The sequence below is a fragment of the Seriola dumerili genome, unplaced genomic scaffold (assembly GCF_002260705.1).
Source record: "Seriola dumerili isolate Sdu_G_001 unplaced genomic scaffold, Sdu_1.0 BDQW01000003.1, whole genome shotgun sequence".
Taxonomy (NCBI): Eukaryota; Metazoa; Chordata; class Actinopteri; order Carangiformes; family Carangidae; genus Seriola; species Seriola dumerili.
Window position 1 is genome coordinate 632,961 of NW_019174258.1, and position 21,375 is coordinate 654,335.

Consider the following 21,375-nt stretch of genomic DNA (forward strand, 5'->3'; position numbering starts at 1 on the left):
TATGACTGGTGTAGCAAAATCTCAGTTAACAAATTTATATTGTCTCAAGGTATGTGTCCTCATTTTAGTCTTCACTAAAACAAGCCCAAAAAAGCCCAACACTCATTTTGAATAGATAGGATTATTACACCACACCCCCAAACCAAGAAAACAAACTACCATAGTTCAACTAGATTTTTATTTGACTTTTTATTCGCTTGATCATTTTCTCCAACCCAAAGACAAGAATACACAGCATAAATTGAAAATATCCCATTTAATAGTTTACAACTTCTCATCTTTAATCATCATTTCATACTTTCAGTCTGACATTCACACTCACCTTGAAGCCATGGAACTGGGGTTCAACATGTCAAATGTGACTGGAAAAAGTGAACCTCATGTCTCCACCCTCCCCCCAACAAATCAGATGCCATATTGTTTTTTTTTGTTGTTTTTTACAGTCAGGACAAGCCTGGGGGTTACAAACAGATTTTGTTTTCAAAATACAATGGATGTATTTTTTTGATTCAACAGGGAAAATGAACATGGTGGTAATTCAGATACTCTTCCAAGACTGAATTCACGCCAACTAATAAAAAACAAAAATCAATTTTCCAATTAATTCAAATGATGGATGTGCACTTTCAACACCCTCTTAAAATCATTAACAGTAATGTGAGCACTATCTGAACAATGTCCTTTTAAACATGTTAGTCCTGACCCATGAAGGTGGTGTGACAGATTTTATAATTTGAATTTTTCTTGCATTTCAAAAAGAATCTCAGGTCAAGAGTAGAAATGACATTATTTACACTGGTTTTCACATGCAGCTCAGAAGCTGAAAGTTGAAATTGCAGCCAAAAAATCATGTCCTATCTAGATAAAAGACATGTCACACACCATCTCTCAAGCATGATTATTTCTCTCTCTCACACACACTCACACACACTAATATATCTTCAAACGCTGATCACACCGCTGATGGGTACTTGTTTCCGTTTCCAATCTTCCTTTTAAGTTACACTGTCCAAAGCACTTATGTTGGATTCATTTCCTTTTGTACATTTAAAACTGCATGAATTACGGTATCATTGAAAGAACTGATCAGATGTGATTAACAAGGGTACACACTGGTTGAATAAGACAATACAAACAACACCAACAAAACATTCAGGAATAGATGTATGAAACTTCCTTTCCCATCCCGTCAGCCTTCCATTTTGCACAGCTCCCCCTTGTGGTTATTAGCTTGTAGCACAGGCTTGTCCCAGGTTTGTTTAGGGGATGGTGAAACAGCGCTCCATAAAAGACAAAATCAGAAAGACCCCAACAGAGAAAGAATTGATCCATTGCCTTCCTCCCTCATCCTACCTAATTAGTGAGGGCTCAGTTTAATCTTACACGTGTTGCAGCCCCACCATTCATATCAGAGACTACAAAGTGAAGCTGAAAGGTGTGCCATGCAGAGGCAAATAACATCAGTGATAAGGGACAAAAGTCAAGAAAGGAAGCCAAGAAAGCCCCGTGCTGTTCAGACCCAGGGAAGGACACTGCTGCTCCAACATACACATCTGAAACCACTTCGGACACAAAAAACTTGTATCTGCTCTTGTCCAGATAAAACTGTATTCCAATTTAAACCTACTGGCCATAAGGGGATAAAATAAATCAGTGAGGTTAAAAACCTCCTTGTGTGGCAATAGAAGTGGCCTTGCTTGGTTGAGACATGATGCTTTTTGGAAGGTGCTACATGGCAGACAAAAAGGTAACCTCGCCACAAATGAGAGCAAACACGCCAAGACCAAGGGGCATCATTTCACAAATCAATTTGTAGGTACAAGGTTTAGGTGATGTGAATTGTCAAGAGTGCAGAACACTAAACCACACATAAAGGCTAAAGGGAAAAGTTACAGCTCCTCTTCAAACGAGGGCACGTATACATGAGATGTTTAAGGGCCAGGGAAGCAGATGAAGTAAGGTGCCACTTCTGCCGCTGTGCAGCACTGTGCTTAGGTTTCTCAGTAGTACAGTACATTTTTCAGACAGCATCTATTAAGACAGATTCTACCCTTTTCTCAACATCCAAAGGAACCCCAACAAGTAGCCTACTGACTCACCAACTATCTTCATAAAAGAAGTAAAGATGACACATCTGATCATGAAGTATGAAGAATAGTAAATCAAATGCAGCTCAATTGCATCCTTTTAAGATTCTGTTTTGTACATATATGCATACAATTATACTTCCTAGCTAATCATTTAAGTCTTCATGTGGGTTTTATTTAATCTGATCAGCTTTTGTTTGTTTTACAACTATATACAATGTACAGGCAGCAGATCATATATCTTTTACAATGAATGAGTGATGATACAGGGAAGTCTTAATAGACTGATGTTGACTAGATCTATTTAGACAATATACATTGTGAATAATTGGAATTTTTTAGAAAATGGTATCTAAAAAAAGGATGAAAGATAGTACAAGAGACAAAATTGTAAAAGCCCTCAATATGTACAGAAAAAAAAGCCAATATAGCATTTGTCAACAACAGAAAAAAGTTAAACTGAAATAATTTTCTCCATATACACATATCATAGCTCAAAAATATTTCCAAAGCTAATAGTCTCTCTGATTTGGTCACAGAAGTTAGAAGATAGTGAAGCATAGTGAAAACAAGTATACAGCCTGATTGAACATCTGAGGATCTCAACACAGCATTGTAGGGCTGCTAAGCTTGTTAAGTAATGAGATGTACAAACTACCATTAGTTTCTCTCATGCAGATGCTCCCCTTGATTGCAATTCATGACTAAACAAAGCTATCAATCTACTGCCACTGAAAGTTAACAGAAAGAGAGAACATTGTGAGGTATTAAGGTTACTGTCCCCAACAGCATGGTCAGAATTCTGATTTGGAGAAGACCAGAGCCAAGAAATCAAACTAACAGTCACCACAGAGCAACCTGTCCCAGTACCTCACCAAGTGATCCAAACTCACACTTCAATGTTTGTTGACGGGAGGGAAATCTTATTGACATTTCACTTCAGTAGAACATTTATACTTTTTAAAAACACTTTAAACCGTGATGCCAGCTTATGAAAAGATTACATCTATTAGCTGCCATATTCTTTGAGATTTGCTTTGTTTTTAGGACGCGTCATTATTGACATCCAACAGGCATTTTTAAATGGACAGTCTACCATACAGCATAGGGGAGAAAAAAAACGATCAGAATTGTGTAGCTATAATTTAACTTTTTGTCAAAACTAAGACAAAAAGACATCCAGGTAGGTCAGTATTAGTGGGTGACTATATGAGATACACAATTGAAAAGTAAAGTAAAACTTACTGAATGAAGTGATATACCAATTCAAATCCATCAGAACCGTTTCTCTCAGATTGAAAACACAATCAGCACACAAGCAGACTTACAAACAAAGCTCATACAGAACTCAATAGTTCAGGGGCTTTTATCTAGCTAAGTCAGAAAGGCACATCACTTTGATATCAGGCATAAATAATTAAGTCAAATTACTGCAGAAATAAAACATAGTTTCACAAAAATAGTGCCAATAAGATGAGTGTCCCCATCAAAGAAGACAGCCATGAAAAAGAAGACTTGAGGGAAAAAAAGCATTCAGTGCATGTAACTACATTCATAACAAGCTTCATTTACATGTATGTGCATGGTGACTAAGTTCAACCAGGTTAAACAAATCTGAAATGTATCTAAATTGCAAGCTAGACTGTGAGGACATAGATGCAGGAAAGGTTTAAACATAGATCCCCAACACAAATGCAATCAACTTGTCTTCAGATAAATTTCAGGCTTGGATTATATTCATCCTAATGAATGAACATCCTCAAGCTATGCAAAGCAATTAACCGTTGAATTTAATATACACATCTAAAACTAAAGCTACAGATGAGATGATTTTAGGAGAGCTGTGTGAGAAAGTCTGAGCACGATCTCTGTAACTATCCACAGGTGATCAAACGGGGCATCTTGGATCTGTTCATGCTCTTATCACTGTGACAAAACAAATGTAGACTACTTCCTATAGAAACATAGGATAAAGAGATCTACTACCAGAACCAGAAAATCCCCTCCGAGCTTGAGTCAAGGTGTGATTGTGATCCTAACAATGCTCAAACATGCTTTAAGCAAATTAATGTAATTCAAAATGAATACAACTCTCTTACAAGTTATATCACTCAAGATATGGAGGGTCAAAAAAAAGGGGTTATCCAAGAAGTTTATGACTGCACTAAATAGACCTTTCAAAGCTTTTTCTGCTGCCGTCATAGGACTGAAGGTTCATATAAAAAGTCTGAATGCAAAGCCAATCATGAATATCAATGGAGCAAAAATGTTTCAACTGTATTTTTAATTAATTATAAATTAAAAGTAAAACTATGGTTACTGCAGTGCTCATAGTGGGCAATTCTTTTTCTCTACAGTGATTTGAGTGGTAAAGTGTACCACAGTAAATGGTGTGCATATGTGCTTTTGTGGGTGGTAATGGTGCTGGGTGGAGGGTGTATGTGGAAAACAGTACTACTAAGCAAAGAGATCATGGAAACCAATTAAGAAAGAAAAGAGAAAGTTCATTGATTGATATGTTTTCCCAATTATTCTGGTGTTGTCAATAGTCAATAGGGTCTTCGTAACATCTGTATTTTTGTCCTGTGTTAGATGCTCTGCTGCTTCCCATGCAACTCGAGGGCAGCGGTCTGCAGTGACGTCACAGGGGGATCCGTTGGAAGAAAGGAGGGAGGTGAAAGGAAAATCGTTTTCATAGTTCCCTTGGTGGGGCATTTAAGAGCAACAGAAGCAGCTCATCACTGCCAGGACTGAGGGGGGAAGTTATTAACCTCAGCCAGGTCTTGCACAGGTGAACCTTTGTGGGTGTACGTCAGCTTGATCCTCATTCGTAGCTGTTGCTGAAATTTTATGAGGATGATTGTGTTTATAAAAAGAGGAACATCTTGTAAATCATTTAAGGTTGCACAGGTCTTTTTGTCCTTTGTGCTTCAAAAGACACAAAAACAAACAAATCAAAGACAATTTGTGAAAGAAAAACTCACCTTCTGAGGGTTGAGGACTCTGATGACCTGTGTGACAGTTCCCTGGTTGAGTGCTGGGACAACATTACTGCTAGGGGAGAGGAGCTGCAGCTGGAATGTCTGAAAAACAGATAGTGGACAGTATTAATGATACCAGTGGAGAAATGGGGTCGTTACAGCAATATAAAACAGAGATGCTCTTATTGATTGGTTACTGACCACAGATATTCAGTTCAAATTACTCTATTGCACTTCTCAAGTTTATTGATCAGATAAGGTGTATTGTAAGAGAGGTGGTACAGCCAAATAAACAACACTCAAACAATGATTTTGTTGCCTAATCCATCACGGCAGCCAAAAATTGTTTATAGCCCATCTTTCTGTCTAATCAAACACAGACTCAGAATGGCATCAATGCTGTCAGGTAAGCCATAATACTGAAGGCTTGTAATGGCTTAGTCAACCAAGATATTGTAAGAAAGTTTCTTTAAATACATGTTTAAAGCGTTTTTTTTATGTTTCATAGTTTCCTGTGTTTTGTTGTACAAATTTTGGAATATGGGCACTTAATGTATATTATTCTTGTAAGGTCAAGGAGACTTGGTAGTATTAACAAAATTTCTCAATAAAATCACCTATTACTTTTAAAATATATAACTATGGAGAAATAATAATAATTTGAGTAACTGAGTCTAGCTTTGAAAACACACAGTTGACCAAATGAGGTGGTTTTTACAGAGTCTCTGATAACAGGAGATTTCTGTAAAAATTATTTAACAGGAAAAGAAAAAGGAAATTAAATAACTGAATAACTTAACTAGTTAAAACTACTGTGGATAACAGAAAATAGCACGCCAAAGACACTACTAGTATATTAATGGTTGATTTCCACTAGTACCAACTAGCTTACAGATAAGCAGTGCTGTTTCTGCATCCATTATCTACACATTCGTGGCATTGTATGTTATTAAATCTGCTGCGTAAAACCAGTGGAAAACTGTAAGCCATTCACATTGTAAAACTACATCAATGAATGAACACGTAATGAACATGTAATGAACACTATTGTGCAATACAATGTGTTGCAATTAAGCCACTGAAAATCAGTATCCGACTGTGCCTGCTTACCTTTGGTACTGCAGCCTGAAAAACAAAGTCTGTCATATCTGCCTCTGTTGAGTTGGAAGCATGGATGGTGATGACCGCAATGTTTGGATTGGGGTTAGCTCTCTCAAATGTGAATTCTATTTTCAGACCATTCTTGTTGTATGCCGTCATAGGAGGGATACCTTTATAGAGATTTCAGAGGAGCATACCATCAACAGATTTAGACATATGGTTATTAGCATTTAATTCAATGCATCATTGTTATCCAAGGAAATAAAAATAAAATGACTGTGTGCTCTAATACATTAGACTACTACCACAAACTACTGTTTATTTGGCAGCAGATGGGCAAGGAGAGCAACAGACTCTCACCTGCAGCTGCAATGTCATTAAACAAGGGCTGTGAGGAGAGGCCATCCAAGAGGAAAGAAGGTTGGGAAGTGGGCACGGAGGGAGCAGGAGCAGGAGCAGGGGCTGGACCTCCTGGGAAGGGGAAAGCAACACACCGGGATTTAAAAAAAGACATGGATATACTACTAAAAAATATACAATTTCCATGCGTCTCCTCTCATGAAAGAAAGGTTGATTTGTTATTTACAAGGAAGTTGGAGTGACATTGCAGCATTCCTGACAAACTGCTACCAACTTGTGTTGTTGCTGTCAGCATTCACGCAAAGTCCAAACACACATTTGTACCACACTTTGTACAATGCTATGGGTTTAACAGAACAGTCACCTTTAACCACATTAAAAATGGGAACTACAGTTCATCTGTTACTTAAGATTCAACATGATGAACAATGTGGAGCTACTTTAGAGCTTTAAAGTAGTACTTTACTTTGATCATGTTCAAGCAGAAGAAAAAGTAATCCAATAGTTACGTGTGTTCACTTTTTTTTTTTTTTTTTTTTTTTTTTTAATACCAAAACCAGCAGGTTTAGTTTAAAAGCAGATACAGGTTGGACAGCGCATTCACACTGGCAGCAAACAACTGTTTATACCAGGTCCTTGCTTTACTCTGAATGGGGTAATAGAGCACTTTAAACAGAGCATCCTACCACTTAGCGAGAGGTCACCCAGCAGATCAAGCAGCTCTCCTCCAGCTGAAGCGGGCTTGGTGGGCATTGTGGTCTGGATTACTGGCACCACATCATTACCACCCAGCAAGTCTAATAAATCATTAGCCTGGGGGACAAGGAAAACATGGATACATGATAAAATACCACAGTATATCTATGTGTACACCGTATTAATTAATCATAACACAATAAACATTCAAATAGTAAATAAGAATAGTAAGTAGTAAATAAGAATCATTAATTATCAGTATACTTAAATTAAACCATCCATTTTCTGACACTTATCCAGAGTTATGTCTCAACCTTTAAAAATAATTCTATACCGTAACAAACTATTTAATCTAGGCAACTTTTTTTTTTTTTTTTTTTATAATAAAATGATTAAAACTGTCCTTACCTGGTTGGCTGGCTGGGTGACAGGTGGTGGATGTTTTGCTTCCACAGCAGAGGGCTCTGTCTCCCCATTTGTCTGTACAATCTCTGTGGGGCCATTTGTAGCGGTTTTCTCCATAATGGGCATTCGCTCGAGGAGAGCTGGCCTATTGTCAAGAAACAAGCAAGGAATAAGGAGAGAGACAAAACATGGACAACCATTGATGAGGATGTGGTTGTAATAGTAATCTCTGGTTAAAAAAAAAAAAAAAAAAAAAAAAAAAAAAAAGTAATGCAGTTTCACCTCATGTGGTCGTATTTCTTGAAAAGCGCATTGTACTCCACAGCTCTCTGCTGAAGCTCCACATCAATGCTACTGCCATATATCGAAACCACCTTCTTGATTCGGCTGAAACAAAGTAAAAGGGGAGACGTTGATTATGGCTAATGAACTTTATCACCTTGGCACACAAATGTTTGCAACACTTCAAAATAAAGAATAGGTGTAAAAGGCCATTACTCACTTAACACTGCTGAAACGAGTAGACAGCTTCATGATGGCAGTTAGTGCATAACCCCGGGTCACAGGTGTGGACAGGTTGGACACCAGGAGGCCTTCCAGCACATCCAGAACTTCATCCTCAGTCACCTTAATTCAAAAGGAAGAGAAGAAAAACACAACATCTTATGACCTACTGTTCCTCTCAGGTTTGAGGTTTGTTTTCAATTCGTGTTTGTGTGTATATGTGTGGTATTTGGCTGGGATTCTTCCAGGTGTACCTGGATGGGCTCCTCTTCCTCACACTGTCCGGATACTAGCAGGTCCCCGTACTCTCCTATGCACCAGGACGCCACCTGCACTAGAGGTTGCTACAGAGCACAGGGAAACAAGTCAAACTCTGATGCACTCAGTGCCTTAGATAATCAAATCTATGACTGTAGGCTTCAAAGATGGGAGATGTCCCAAATCTAATCATGACCCAAACCAGAACTGCTCTGACCTGTGAGATGTCATCCAGCAGTGCTTTGTAGAGTCTCTGTACTGTGTAGGCATGCATCTCCACACTGTTGGTGATGAGCTGGATGAGGTTGGGAACAGAATCGTCTCGCACATAGCTCCCTGCCTGTAAGGATGACCAGAGATGCCAAGGGGAAATGGAAATTAATCTTAAATATAAATTTATAGATTTGCAGTAAAAAGGAAAGCAATGTTGGCTAAGGAGGTCTCTTACCAGATTCAGTGAGACCATTTGTCACAGGTAATAGCTGAATTATTATTATTATTATTATTATTAATAATAATCAAATCCAAATTCAAATGTAATGTACGTACTGTTGTCAGGACTCTCATTATGGTGTCTATGTGCCATCTTTTCGAAGGGGCATACCTGTAGCATAAAGAATACTTTGATTAGTCCCAGAAAAATGATTGAAGAATAATTTATCAACATGTTATCTAAACTCTAAACAGCCAGGAGACAAATGCTGTCAGAATATAAATGGTATCAACATAGTCTGTCAGACGATGGATCACTCATTTTATCATCATACAGCATTTCAGCAGAAGCCATCCCCTGCCCACTGTGATAGCACAAACAAACTTCATATATCAGCGTACGTTTTATGTTGTATTCTGTAAAGCAGCAACGGGTGGATTTTATTCCCTCTTCACAGACTGACATTTAGTCTACATGTACCTAATTCATGGTACGGTTACTTCTAACAGGTTCTATCAACCTAGACTTCTGTGCTTGAAGTACTAAGAAGGAAAATGAAAGGCTTAAAATCTCTTTTACAACCTTGCCCATGACAAGGTCACACAGGATGTGTTATCACATTACTACAAAGCAGTTGAGTGCAGTTACAATATGTAGTGATGTCTGTGTGCCAGTGCCATACTTCTCTGCAGCTAAAAAGACCCCTGATGCACAGTCTGCTTTGAATTCTGGGTCACAGGAGTCCAGGAAGTAGAGCAGCTCTTTCATCATGCCTCGAATGTTGTTGCCGTTCACCAGGGCGAAGCTCAGTTCCATTGCACGTCTAGACAGCAATGAAAAAATAGACCAAGGTCAGAAACAGCATGGCTGAATAATAAGAAATGTAAAATTCTAATTAAAGGAATGTGTGCAGTGTAAACATTGTGAGTCACCTCTTGATGGACACATCCAAGTCTTTTAAACAATCCACAATGGTGCTCCGATGCCTCTGCACTGCATTGTGGTCTGTCTGTACCGTCTTTAGTAGGGATGTCAATGCCACGTATCTGGAATAATGAGTATGATTAGAAATGTCAACAGGAATTCATAACATTTTGGATGTCTCAATCGCTGCAAGGTCAAATACGGTGAGTGAATTAATTACCTTATATTTTTGTCATTGTTAAGAAGGAAGCGACCTAGTATGTTAATGGCCAAAACCTGAAAAGAGAAAGAAAGAATCATTTAAGCAGGAAAAAAATATTTCTAAAATGCTCTTACCAAGTTTTCCTTAAATCAAATCAACTCACCCTCAGTCCACTTTCAGACTTGATGTCCATTATTGTCAGTACAGTCTCATACAGGATTGCATTGCCTACATTTTTACTTGTCTCTGTGTTTGTTGCAACCTGCAAGTATACACACATGTCAGAATAACAATAACCCATGAGTTTGAAGTGAAAGCAATGACTAAGTATAATTTCTAACCTGTGCAAGAATGTCATTCATTGCTTCACTGGAGTCATCATCACTCTTGCCTAAAATTCGCAGTAGTCTCAATATCCGCACCTAAGAAAAGAAAGAAAAAGTCCAAATTGTCAGTTTATTTGACAAATCTGATGCACTTTATTGATCCCCACAGGTAAATTCTGGGCTCTCTTGCCCCAGTTCTTGTTTGCTGCTGATCTGCTGTCATTTGCTTTTTTCCCCAGTGGCACAACATACAATACATGTAGCCTGCTTTAGCTGTAGTTGTGCCAACTCATGCTTCAATTGTTTTTGAATCTTTTATCTCACTGTCAAATTTTTATTGCCACAAACATCAGAACAATTTCAGCTTTTTTTTAAATGACACAACAACTTTAAATATTTATCTCCTAATGCAATATAGTTAATGGGTTCATTCGATCATCAGTAGTTCTGATTGCTCATGGTATGGTATGACACAAGCATCGGGCCAAATCGAAACCTGCACTTGAAGTACAGAGCATCTGCATCAAGAAAGAGGGAGATTTACCTGCAGGAAAGGGTCGCTTATGCCTGACACATCATGCTCAGGAGAGTATCCAGACATGATTAGGTTCTTCAGGATTCTCACCAACTGTGGAACCAGCTACAAAAAGATCAACAACAGAGGACAAAAGAAGAGGTGTCACAATATTTGTGTGGATCTCACAAATTGTCCACTTTTCATCATCAAAATTTGTAAAACATGTTTCCTCATTAACTTTTAAAGCTATTCATTTCTCATTTACGGTGGCAGCCAGCCAAACTCATCAAGAGCAAAGGGGTTGGGATTTTTGTTTATTGCAGTGGAGTAATAGTGCCGTAGAGTAAATAAGGTGATTTAATAGTCAAATTTTTGAGGCTGTAAAATCAAACCCTTGATCGTGGAAGAATATTATCACAGAACATTTGGCTTTGAGAGAAAGTAAAATCTGCATAGTACTTCTGTTACTTCTGAACATGGATAAATAAACTGATGTGTATTTAAGACTACAATTTGATTCAGTGCCAACAAAAAATTAATTATATTAAGATAGGAATTTCTCATCTCAATAATTTTCTAATCTGCGCCATTTGGATCTCTCAGTGCCTCCAAAGCAGGTTATCAAAATGTAACCATAAAAGAACACTCCAATATTTTGGTGAACAGCTTGCTGTCTTGTCCAGCATTAAATTAGAAGATTGGGTATCGTTTTCATCACTTTGCACCCAGTACAGAGATAGATAGGTCTAGGATGTGTTCCTAAATACAACAAAGACTGGCAGCAATGAAACCGCTTGCCCAGTTCTTGGAAATTCTTAGATGTTAGATTGGAGTTGTCAGAAGGCCTATTTTTTCACTTGTAGCTTTGTGTTGGCCAGCTTTCAGTCTCTTGGCTGTGCCAGACTGGACACCTTTCAGACCAGATCACTACACAGAATATGCAGAGATGAAATTGATATAAATCTTCTACTCTGCTGTGGGTATGAGGACAAACAAGCAACCCAAAATGCCAGAGATTTAAAAAGAAAATAATAAATCTAAACCTTTGAACTCCTCTGTCTTAACATGACACCCTAATACGTTTGCCAAACCTTTAACTCTTGCTCAAGACAGAAAAACACCTCTCCACAATTATACAGACCTATGACAGTTACTGACATAAAACATAAGCTACCCTCTTACAGTGACACAGACACAGTGAAAATCATTTGTTCTTGGTGACAACGCCTGTGGCAATCATGTGAAAACACACCCACCCAACTGCTTGTAAATAGACAGTTATCAAATGAGTTGCATATTAGGCTAATAATGACACTCAAAACAATTGTGAAAAATGTATCTGACAAATGGACCAAAAACTCATTTATAATATTCAAAACACTGACATAGTAATGATCACTGTGCAAGTTAAAGAAATCAAAATTATAAATTAAACACAACATGACATTACTCAACACAAATTTGGTTACGACTGAGGTGACTGTGAGAAGTGATTACTATTTACAGCATGCACCAGCTATGAGATCAGAATGTACTCTTACCTTCTCATTCTAACACAATGCAGGAATTGTAACAAAGACAAATGACAGAAAAAATATGAGGTAGATGTTAGGGAGGGGAAACTGGAAATCATTCACTTTCAGAGAGCTCAAAATAATGTTTAGATCATGGACATGAGGAGTGGTGCTTCTGGCACAGTTTTGATACACCTAGAGAAGGAGAGGTAGAGCAGCAGTTGAAATACATGAGGAAAAGACAGTGGTAGGAGATAAAAGATTGAGACATACTTTGAATGTCGAGGAAACCTGTAGCGCAATCCAAACCTTAAAAAGCTTAACATGTTTGACTAACTTAGCTTTATCAAAAAGAAATGTGTACGCAAAAGGAGAATGAAATGTGATATGAGCTTAAGACAAATGCATAAGTAATTCATTCATGGTCAGTTGGAGAAGAAGATCTCTTTGTACCTTTCTGAAGTGGGCCAGCATGTCAGGACTTCTTTCACACATTTCAGTGAGGAGGACAACTGATGTATGGAGAACACCTGGGAAAATATACAAAGTAAAAGTTTTTCATTTTTAATGAATGTGTTGAGAAGAGGTTGTCTAGTTTTGACATCTACATCACTCATTTGTTACAAGGAAATTCAGACCTGTGTTAAAAAAACAAAAAACACAAGGGACTGGGTTGGCGGGTACCATTGTTATAGGTGCTGATGATACGATGAAAACTAGAGACCATGTTGCAACAAGATCACACAAGGCGTGACGCCCTTACTACATTATTATATGTGTACTCACACACACACAAACACACAAAGTGAAAACAATACCAGCCCCATTGTCAAGGCTGGTAAGGAGGGTCAGTCTGAATAATACGTCCATGAGCTTGAACGCTTGTCATAGTTGAAGTACTGCACAGAGATTTTACAACTATAAAAAGTTATCATGGTGACAATTATTGTATCATCTGCATCTATGTTTTTGATTTTAACAGCAGAAATTCTTGTTCACATTATGAAGTAATCTAGCAAGAATATGCACTTGTACCCATTTGATTGGTCAACACAGTACATTGTGGGATGATGTGATGCGTTGCATCAGAAGTTGAGCCAGGTTCAACTGCCAAGAACCCTACACCAACTCTGTGCCAATGCAGCAGTCTTATTAAAATGAATGAACGTTCTGTGTTACTGCCATTAGAACACAGACTTGTTCCCAAAAATATTTCATCTTTGTGGGAGGGCTTTAATAACATCTACGTACTATATATACCAAATGACAGACATGGTAAATATCTGCCATGTTGTTATTAAAACAAGATTTACATACATTACCAGACATTTATGAATATATAGGCTTTGCTCTGGTAGTTCTTTGTAAAGGTATGCGGGCTGACAAACCACACAGAAGGCCATGTCCGATGTCAAAAAATATTTTGTACTAGCATAGAGATGATTAACAATAGAGGACATCGGGCGACAGCATCATAAATCTGTACAGGCTAATCATTTCCTGGGGTCCTGATCTGAATGTTACAAGGTTGAAAACTCATTATCCTAGGGACAGTAGGGGAAAGTAATGGTGGGTGAGTTCTGAAGCCACATAAATAATAATAAAGCCACATAATAATATAACTGTCACATTTTAAAAAAAATTGAAAACTCACTAAGTGGCATTTTGACCTTACATTTTCAAAGTACTAGTACAAGTAAAAGAACTTGTTCATCACTGAGCAAGTTTGGTCTTTGGATAAAAGTGAATTTCCAGTTATCTGAGTAATTTCTGACAATGTTGCATAGTGCATAATTGTATATATTATGGCCATGTCACACCATTTTCTATTTATACATGATCTAGAAAAATAGCAATATATTTTCAAGTTGTCTTATCTGAAGCAATCACTACTGAACTGCCACACAATGTCAAAGAAGATAAAGTTATTTCAGCACTGTTATAAGAAAAACTCTTCTTGTAGCATATCTCCCTTATGTGGGGGACACACAAGCCCTGGGGTTTATGACAGACTCATTAATTCCACTCTCCTCTGCAAAGGACATGAGCTGTCCAGCTGTTGTGAGAAAAGCACTGTGAGTGTCAGGAAATAGGACAAAGTCTGCATTTGTGTAGGACAAGCATATTTTCCCAGGAGCCAGAACCTCCGTCCTGACAAACCATTTACACTTACCATGATTCTTCTCGCTCAGCAGGTTTTTTGTGGCTGGAAGGAACATTTCCATGAGTTCGGGAACCTTCCTGATGACATGAACTGCACACAATGCCGCCTGTCAACAAATATTTACACATAAGACAATCAATGAAGAAACAGTCCAACCTTTAACACAATATTTCAACTTAAAGAGTAAAATGCAACTGCATACATGCCTACATTTTCGTTCATGGTCCAACATAGATTTTAGATCCTTCAAGTATTAATATAAACATGACAACAATGAGGCTTACTTTTTTCCTCAAGTAGGAGTTAGATGTTTTGAGCAGTTTCTCTACCTCCCCTGCCAGGTCACGACACATTTCTGAGGAACCCATGCAGCCCAAAGTGCACAAAGCCAGGCCCTGCACGTATTGTGTGCTGTGATTCAAGTCACTGGTTTGAGAGAGGAGAGTTGAATAAGCCACGGAAACGGAAACAGACAAGAATATATACAAGAAACAAGTTTGAAGGCTACAATATACAGGGATAGGAATGCAAGGTAGAAAGCACGCAAAACAGTTATTGTAAACAAGAACAAAAGGTTATGACAAAGTTTCAGCAGCAGGCAAAGTAGGTTTTGGGGTTGTACCCAAATTGCCATCAAGAACAAATCACTGTGCCTGTCAATTGCAAACAAGCAACATCTTAAAAGCCGAATATTAAATGTATTACGTGAGATCTTGCCTCCACTTACTTCTTAATGCAATTTGTCATTAGTAGGTGGACGTCCTGCCTCTCATCCAACAGCAGCATAGCTCCCAAATAACCTATCCGTTTGTCAGTGAACTTCTGGGACGCAATCAACTTCAGACACTCCAGCTGGAAAACAATTCATAATGTCACAAAACTATCCAGGGTAGGAGCGTTGTTACAATAAATCTAACAAGCTTTTCCAAGACATTTTGCCCTCCAAGTCATCCTCCCACCATCATCAAACATACCTGCCCAAAGTGTGCTGGGTAGCCCAGCATGTGCATATAAAGTAGCTTTGCCACATTTCTGCAACGGTATGTATTGTCTTCCTCTCTAAAGGACGAGCGGATAGCAGCACACTCTTTCTGGATCATCTCACGCTCCTCTGCCTGGGTCCGTGCTGTCCGGATAGTCCGGATCAGCTCCCGCAGTCTGATCGGAGCTGGCATTCTCTGGAAAACATGAAGAAAAGAAACAGGTTGGCATCTATAGCTACAGGGTTGGAACGAGACTAGACCACATCAAAGCAGAAAAGCTACACTTCTAATAAAAATTGATAGATAGATAGACGGTAATGACATGAGTTGAAGCTGTCCTATCTGGTTGATGTAATTCTCTAAAATAGGAAAATCATTTCTCATTGAAGATGAACAAACTCTTTAACTGAGCATGACAAGGTGTTCATTTGTGTGAAATGAAACATTTGAGTTGAGCAGTTGAGTTTCACCAACAACAATCTAATATGAGTATCTTGGAAAAAAAAAACAAAAAAGAGGTGATATAAAACACTGCAAGAAAACATCAAAACTGAATTTAAAAAGAACTGCAGATAAAGACAATTGCAAGAACTATGAAAGCAAGCCAATTCCATTTTTCTAAATAAGCAAGACAGCATCTGTCATATTGTTAGAGCAAATTTGAGGAGATTCAAACTGAAAGGTTATGTTCTCACTAAATAAATGTAGTTGACACAAAAAAATTTTTTTGAGAAAAATATATTCCAATATATAATAATATTCCCATTTGTTTAGGGAGGCTGTGAATATTACCTTTGAATTTTAAAAAAAGAAAAAGAAAAAAAAGAAGAAAAATGTAGTTACTAATGTTGGCCCCTCTACATAGAAAGTGGTACATTTTGTCTCCCATGTCATGGAAGCCCTTTATCTGACAACAAGAGGTACATAATTATGCTGCTCCAGCAACAGAAACAATGGCAATTACTTGTCGAGCAAATCCATTTTCTCCACGTATGTACCCAGTCCTGAGGTGGATTTGGACAGAGCAAAGACCTTAAAAAAATCGAATCGTAGGACGAGTAAACTAGTGGATGACATTGCTGATATACAACTTTTCTCGTGAATAATGTAATTCTTGAAAATGTGAGCCTACACTGATAAGTACTTGAAGTCCAGTGTATTAAAAGCATGTCTATAACCTTAACTGACAAGCCATCCAAAGATGGTTAGAAGTCATATTCTGTCTGCTGTTTTATTATCCAAGTAAGGTAGAGGATTCCATTCCCCCTAGACATGTACTACACCCTGGCTACCTTAATAACATATGTATTGCTGTCATGCTAAGCATCAGTGGAAAAACTTCCAAGGGGATGTTAGATGCGTTGCGGGCAAGATTTTTTTTTTTTCCCTATGATTTTCAGTGGTACTACCAGGTGATACTATATGAAGTGTAACACCAAAAACAGATGTCTTGTGGCTCTGTTAAACTGTTACACATAACAAGTGTGTTATTAGCATTTGTCCAGTAATGTTACTGCCTCTGTTCTCACTAAACCCCTGCCATTACTAGGTCTTGAGCTGGCTAATTGCCACAGCACCTTTCATGGAAAATCAACTCCAGCTCCTGTTCCCACATGACAAACTCCGAACATTGCCTGAGCATTAAGGTGACTGAAGAACGAGCTTTAAATTAACCTAACATCAACTTTAAATCTGTTTGACATACCTGGTTGCTCCCGAGTCCTCTTTTTAAACCTGTATACTGTGGAGGTTGCAGTATTTTTACCTGAAGGCCCAATGGAAAAACTTTTTTCTTTTTCTTATCATTAACTACTGCTGACAGGATCAAATTAAATTCTTTGAAACTATGCCAGTCTACTCAGGAAAATAAGGATCGAGATATAAAGAGAATGAGGACATCTTTTGTTGAATGAAGTGTTGGTTTGTAGAGAATCTAAGAATTCACTTGATCTTAAAGGAATGGCGAGGGTGGTCAGGCAAGGCCACACTTTAATAAAGCTAGAGATCTACTGTCTGTCTTAACACCATTTAAATTACCTGAGCTGAATGGACCTAGTGTTGGGCTCTTGCTGTGCTTATAATCAAAAGTGTACACATTAAAGAAAGTAAATCCAGCCTCTGCTGAGAGCTGATTAAATTACAGTTCCTCATTCTTGCAGTTGCAGTATAACGGCACATTCAACTACAATTAAAACACAACATATTTTGTATTATCCATAATTGCCATAACTTTTATTACTATTTCTGGGAAGCGAAAGTCTCTTTGGCTTAAAAAAAAAAAACAAACAAAACTTATAAAGAGGGGTTGCATACATCGTAGTTTGATTAGAAAGACTATAGGATGGGCGAGCTGCGAGCATATTCAATAGTTGGGCAGCAATAGCATTAGGTTCAATCACCAAGGTCAGCTTCATTCAGCCTTACTACAAAGATGGAAAGGCAACTGTTCTGCCATATACATATGGCAGAACAGTTAAGGTGGTAACCACACAGACGACATCAGTACAGCCCATATAGATGTGTCAGACAAAACTACTAAGTAAACCTGAGGATATCTGACCCAAGATTTACAATGGCAAAAGCTGCAGGTCTGCAAAAAAGTTGGAAAAACATAAAATAAATTAAATAAAAAAAGGAAAGCACAGATCTCATCTAAAATGTGCCATGACAAAATGCCCGCAGCAACCTGACTAACACTATGGGTCATTTACTCAAAACAAAACTAACAAAAAAACTCAATACAATATCATAAACACATCTTTGCTATATAGGTGTACTTTACATGTATTCTGAAATGTTGATAACAAGCTTTTCCTCTCATGAGATTTGGAGACTCAGTCTAGATTAGCCTTCAGAGCCTGACAACCAGCAACAAGCAAAAAGCATTCCACACCTCCCTTTTACCACAGGGAGCAGCCAACCTGTCGAGCCTGAGAAGGCATACTAGAAACATCAGGAGATAAAACACAGTTAAAGGGGGTTTTACATTAGACTACTGTATGCCATGAGGATTGTGTGGTGAAGAATTCAAAGCACAGATGTAAGCTCCACTGCTACTGTCTTTGTCGGGTAAGAATTGCACAGTTAAACGAGATAAAAAAAGACCATCAGATGGCTGCAAGATGAAAAATATACAGAGCTACCACTGGGGAGAAGCATTCTCCCTTCTCAATTTGACAGGCTGTTATAACCTTCACTTTTTCTCTTCATTTTCTGTATGTGCTCAGCTATGTACACAGATGTTATAAACACCATCAAAGCAGACCACTCTGTTCCTTCTTATTTCACCAACTCTAAGTGATCAGCTCTGCATAGCCACAAAGAATTGAAAAAACTGCATAAACACACAATGCTGAAGAACAAGCATGCAAGCAAACAACAAGCAAAATTATAGAAAACAGGTAGTGAGTCAGCTTTTATGTTTTCCATCTATACTTTGCTTCGTTAATGCACATTCAAATGTTGAGTCCTGCACCTTAGTAGAGGATATAAAATGTATTTGATAGTCAAAATATGATGACCAGTGTTTCACATGTATACATTTTTGGGTGGCCCACCCAATTAGAGTTTGGAGGTTTAATTGTTTTTAATTTTATAATTTCTTCTTTTCAAACATCTAGGTGGAGTACAGACAGATTGAAAAAAACTGCCACATTGTTAACATTCATGTGTAAACATTAGTTAGCTCATGAATACAACACTGTTTGCAGTCGCCCCACATTCCTCCTCCAACCAGTGTCCACTACCACATATAAATTCTCAATCTGTTGAAGACACTGTTAAATGTATGAGAAATTTCTTGAAGAATGTGCTCAAACCCTGGTGATCAGCAGAAACAGCAGAGAGCCATTACTGAGCTAAATTCTAACTATTTGGCTCTCATTTGAATTAATAGGTGAACCTGTAGAGGCTCTCCAGTTGCACAACAGGTCTCCAGTCGACAACTGATGGTGGCATCATGGAGGTCCAATGAAGAACTAGCTGTGTGCAAACAAAAGTTCATGTCCTTAGTGCTCATCTTTTTACCTCCAAGATACTGGCTCAGTTAACTTATACAAACAGTTATTTATTTGGCTTTGTTGGGCTGCAAACTAGCCAGCAGGCAAAGCTTTCAAAACAACCAATTCTACTACTAATGCTTCTACAGTACTTTCTCCACCACCATTATGGGGCTTCTGCTGCTGTGAGGGTGTATGTTAAATATCAAATGTGCTACCAAGACAATGGCAATGCTCACTTTATACTATGAATGGATCACTAGCAAAGTGTGGATATTTAAATGCAAAATGTCAAAAAGAAAACACTAAATGCTAACACCCACTGGAAATAAAGCTCTACTTGATGCACCTGCCATTATGCCACTAAGTTAGTCACAATGCCACTGTCAGCAGAGGTAAAGGTGAAGTGGTTTTAATTAAGGTCATAGCTGTATTGTTTCAAGCTTAACAGGTCATCATGTTATGATACTGAATTATTCAACACAGAAGGAGAACTCTGGATTCTGTTGAATCTTGGACTTCAACATAGGTAAATGTTAGATAACTGTCACATTTCAAACAGTGAATAGTAGTGAGGTAGTTGATATTTCGGAAAGGCAATGCATAAATCGTTCACATAAAAAGGGATCTGACGAAGATGTACAGGAATCACCTACATTGTACGTCACTCATTTGCTTGCTTCCTACTTACAGCTGACTTCCTTAACGTTAACCTACTAAATGTTCCACAAAACGGGTGTTCCTCAGACTAGATATATGCATTATTAAAATGTGTGTATCTTTGCTACCTTCTTGATTAAAATGTTGAGACTATAACTTAGGAAACTAAAGCAAAAATCAATCAACGTCTTTAACACATGAAGCTATCTATCGTTGGCTTCAGTTGTATCCACATGCAATGTTGACTAACGACTGAAATGTTTACAATTTGTCAAATGTTAGGAAAGTCTGATGTCATTACGAGGCTTACAGCCAAACATCAAATGCTTAGTGTAACTTAGCTAACGCATATTACACCTAGCAAAAGTCAGCTAACGATGAGCTAACACTGGTACACACTCGTATTTTCAGAGAAAGGGCAACATATCAGGATGACACCTCAGCAGTACCGTCACCTTGGCTGACATTATTTAGTGAAATGAAAGTTTGAAAGTCAACAGCATTGGACAGTATTGTCGAACTGAAACCAGAGGCCATTACAGGCTGGGCATGACACCTGAATCTGATCGCCGATTGATCAGGACATGATGCAGTTCAGGCCTTCTTGAAGCATTTGGATTATCAAGCTAGCGAGTCCTCTGTGGCGTTAGCTTGCTACCTGGCCACTCGTTTGTTTCTGTATTACTTAATCCGAATACTATTACAACTGATAAGAAAGTAGCACTTGCATTACCTTGCTAGAAAGATATAAAACATCAATTCAGCATTGCGCGTTGTCACGACGATTATGACTTAATGGGCGACCAAACAACATAAATGGCTATGGAGCTATACATCCCTAGCACAGCAGGTAGTTAGCCAGGCTACAGCTAAAAGGGTATGCTAATCATGCTAGCTAACTTAGCTGCTGACAGGCACAACCCCGGTGCACTGAAGGCTGCGACTTCCTATGCAGCGCCACAGTGAGAGTTGTCAACGTAGATACAACCAAACCACTGGTGATTACTCACACGTAAAGACATTTTCATACATTTATGCCGACATATTATTCTTAAAAGATACTTACTAGCCGTAGTGATGCCAGAAAATGACTGGAATCGTCTCTATTAGCAATGGAGGGAGGAACACACTAGACATGCAAAATGGTGGCTACTCCAGCCTCAGCACATCTACCGCAGGCGGAGGGTTACACTGACATATCCCAGAGGTTTGTGAAAGAAGCGCGGACTGGCTGTCGCACCGAGCTCAACCTCATCACCAAC

General features: G+C 38.3%; 1 protein-coding gene across 2 annotated transcripts; it reads right to left on the reverse strand.

Moving 5' to 3' along the window:
- Positions 1–237: 237 nt before the first annotated feature.
- ap1g1 (adaptor related protein complex 1 gamma 1 subunit) lies at positions 238–21,271 on the reverse strand. Of its 2 annotated transcripts, XM_022739829.1 has the most exons (24): positions 21,180–21,271; positions 15,447–15,650; positions 15,200–15,324; positions 14,757–14,898; positions 14,482–14,578; positions 12,762–12,838; positions 12,336–12,344; positions 10,822–10,917; positions 10,293–10,373; positions 10,115–10,213; positions 9,970–10,025; positions 9,758–9,871; positions 9,508–9,648; positions 8,942–8,996; positions 8,610–8,732; positions 8,389–8,478; positions 8,133–8,257; positions 7,913–8,017; positions 7,634–7,775; positions 7,216–7,342; positions 6,530–6,640; positions 6,179–6,339; positions 5,072–5,170; positions 238–4,927 (listed from the first exon to the last, which is right to left on the reverse strand). In XM_022739829.1, the coding sequence occupies exons 2-24, from the start codon at positions 15,645–15,647 to the stop codon at positions 4,826–4,828; spliced, it is 2,478 nt and encodes an 825-aa protein (XP_022595550.1). In that variant the 5' UTR covers positions 15,648–15,650; positions 21,180–21,271; the 3' UTR covers positions 238–4,825. The 2 variants fall into 2 exon arrangements, with proteins under 2 accessions (XP_022595550.1, XP_022595560.1); XM_022739839.1 differs by lacking the exon at positions 12,336–12,344.
- Positions 21,272–21,375: the final 104 nt, after the last annotated feature.

Coding starts and splice junctions, on each gene's coding strand:
- ap1g1 (XM_022739829.1), bottom strand. CDS start 15,647: ATGCCAGCTCCGATCAGACTGCGGGAGCTGATCCGGACTATCCGGACA. Junction 10,374..10,821: donor TAAGCGACCCTTTCCTGCAG/GTAAATCTCCCT, acceptor TTCTTTTCTTAG/GTGCGGATATTGAGACTACT. Junction 5,171..6,178: donor TTCAGGCTGCAGTACCAAAG/GTAAGCAGGCAC, acceptor TCTGTTTTTCAG/ACATTCCAGCTGCAGCTCCT.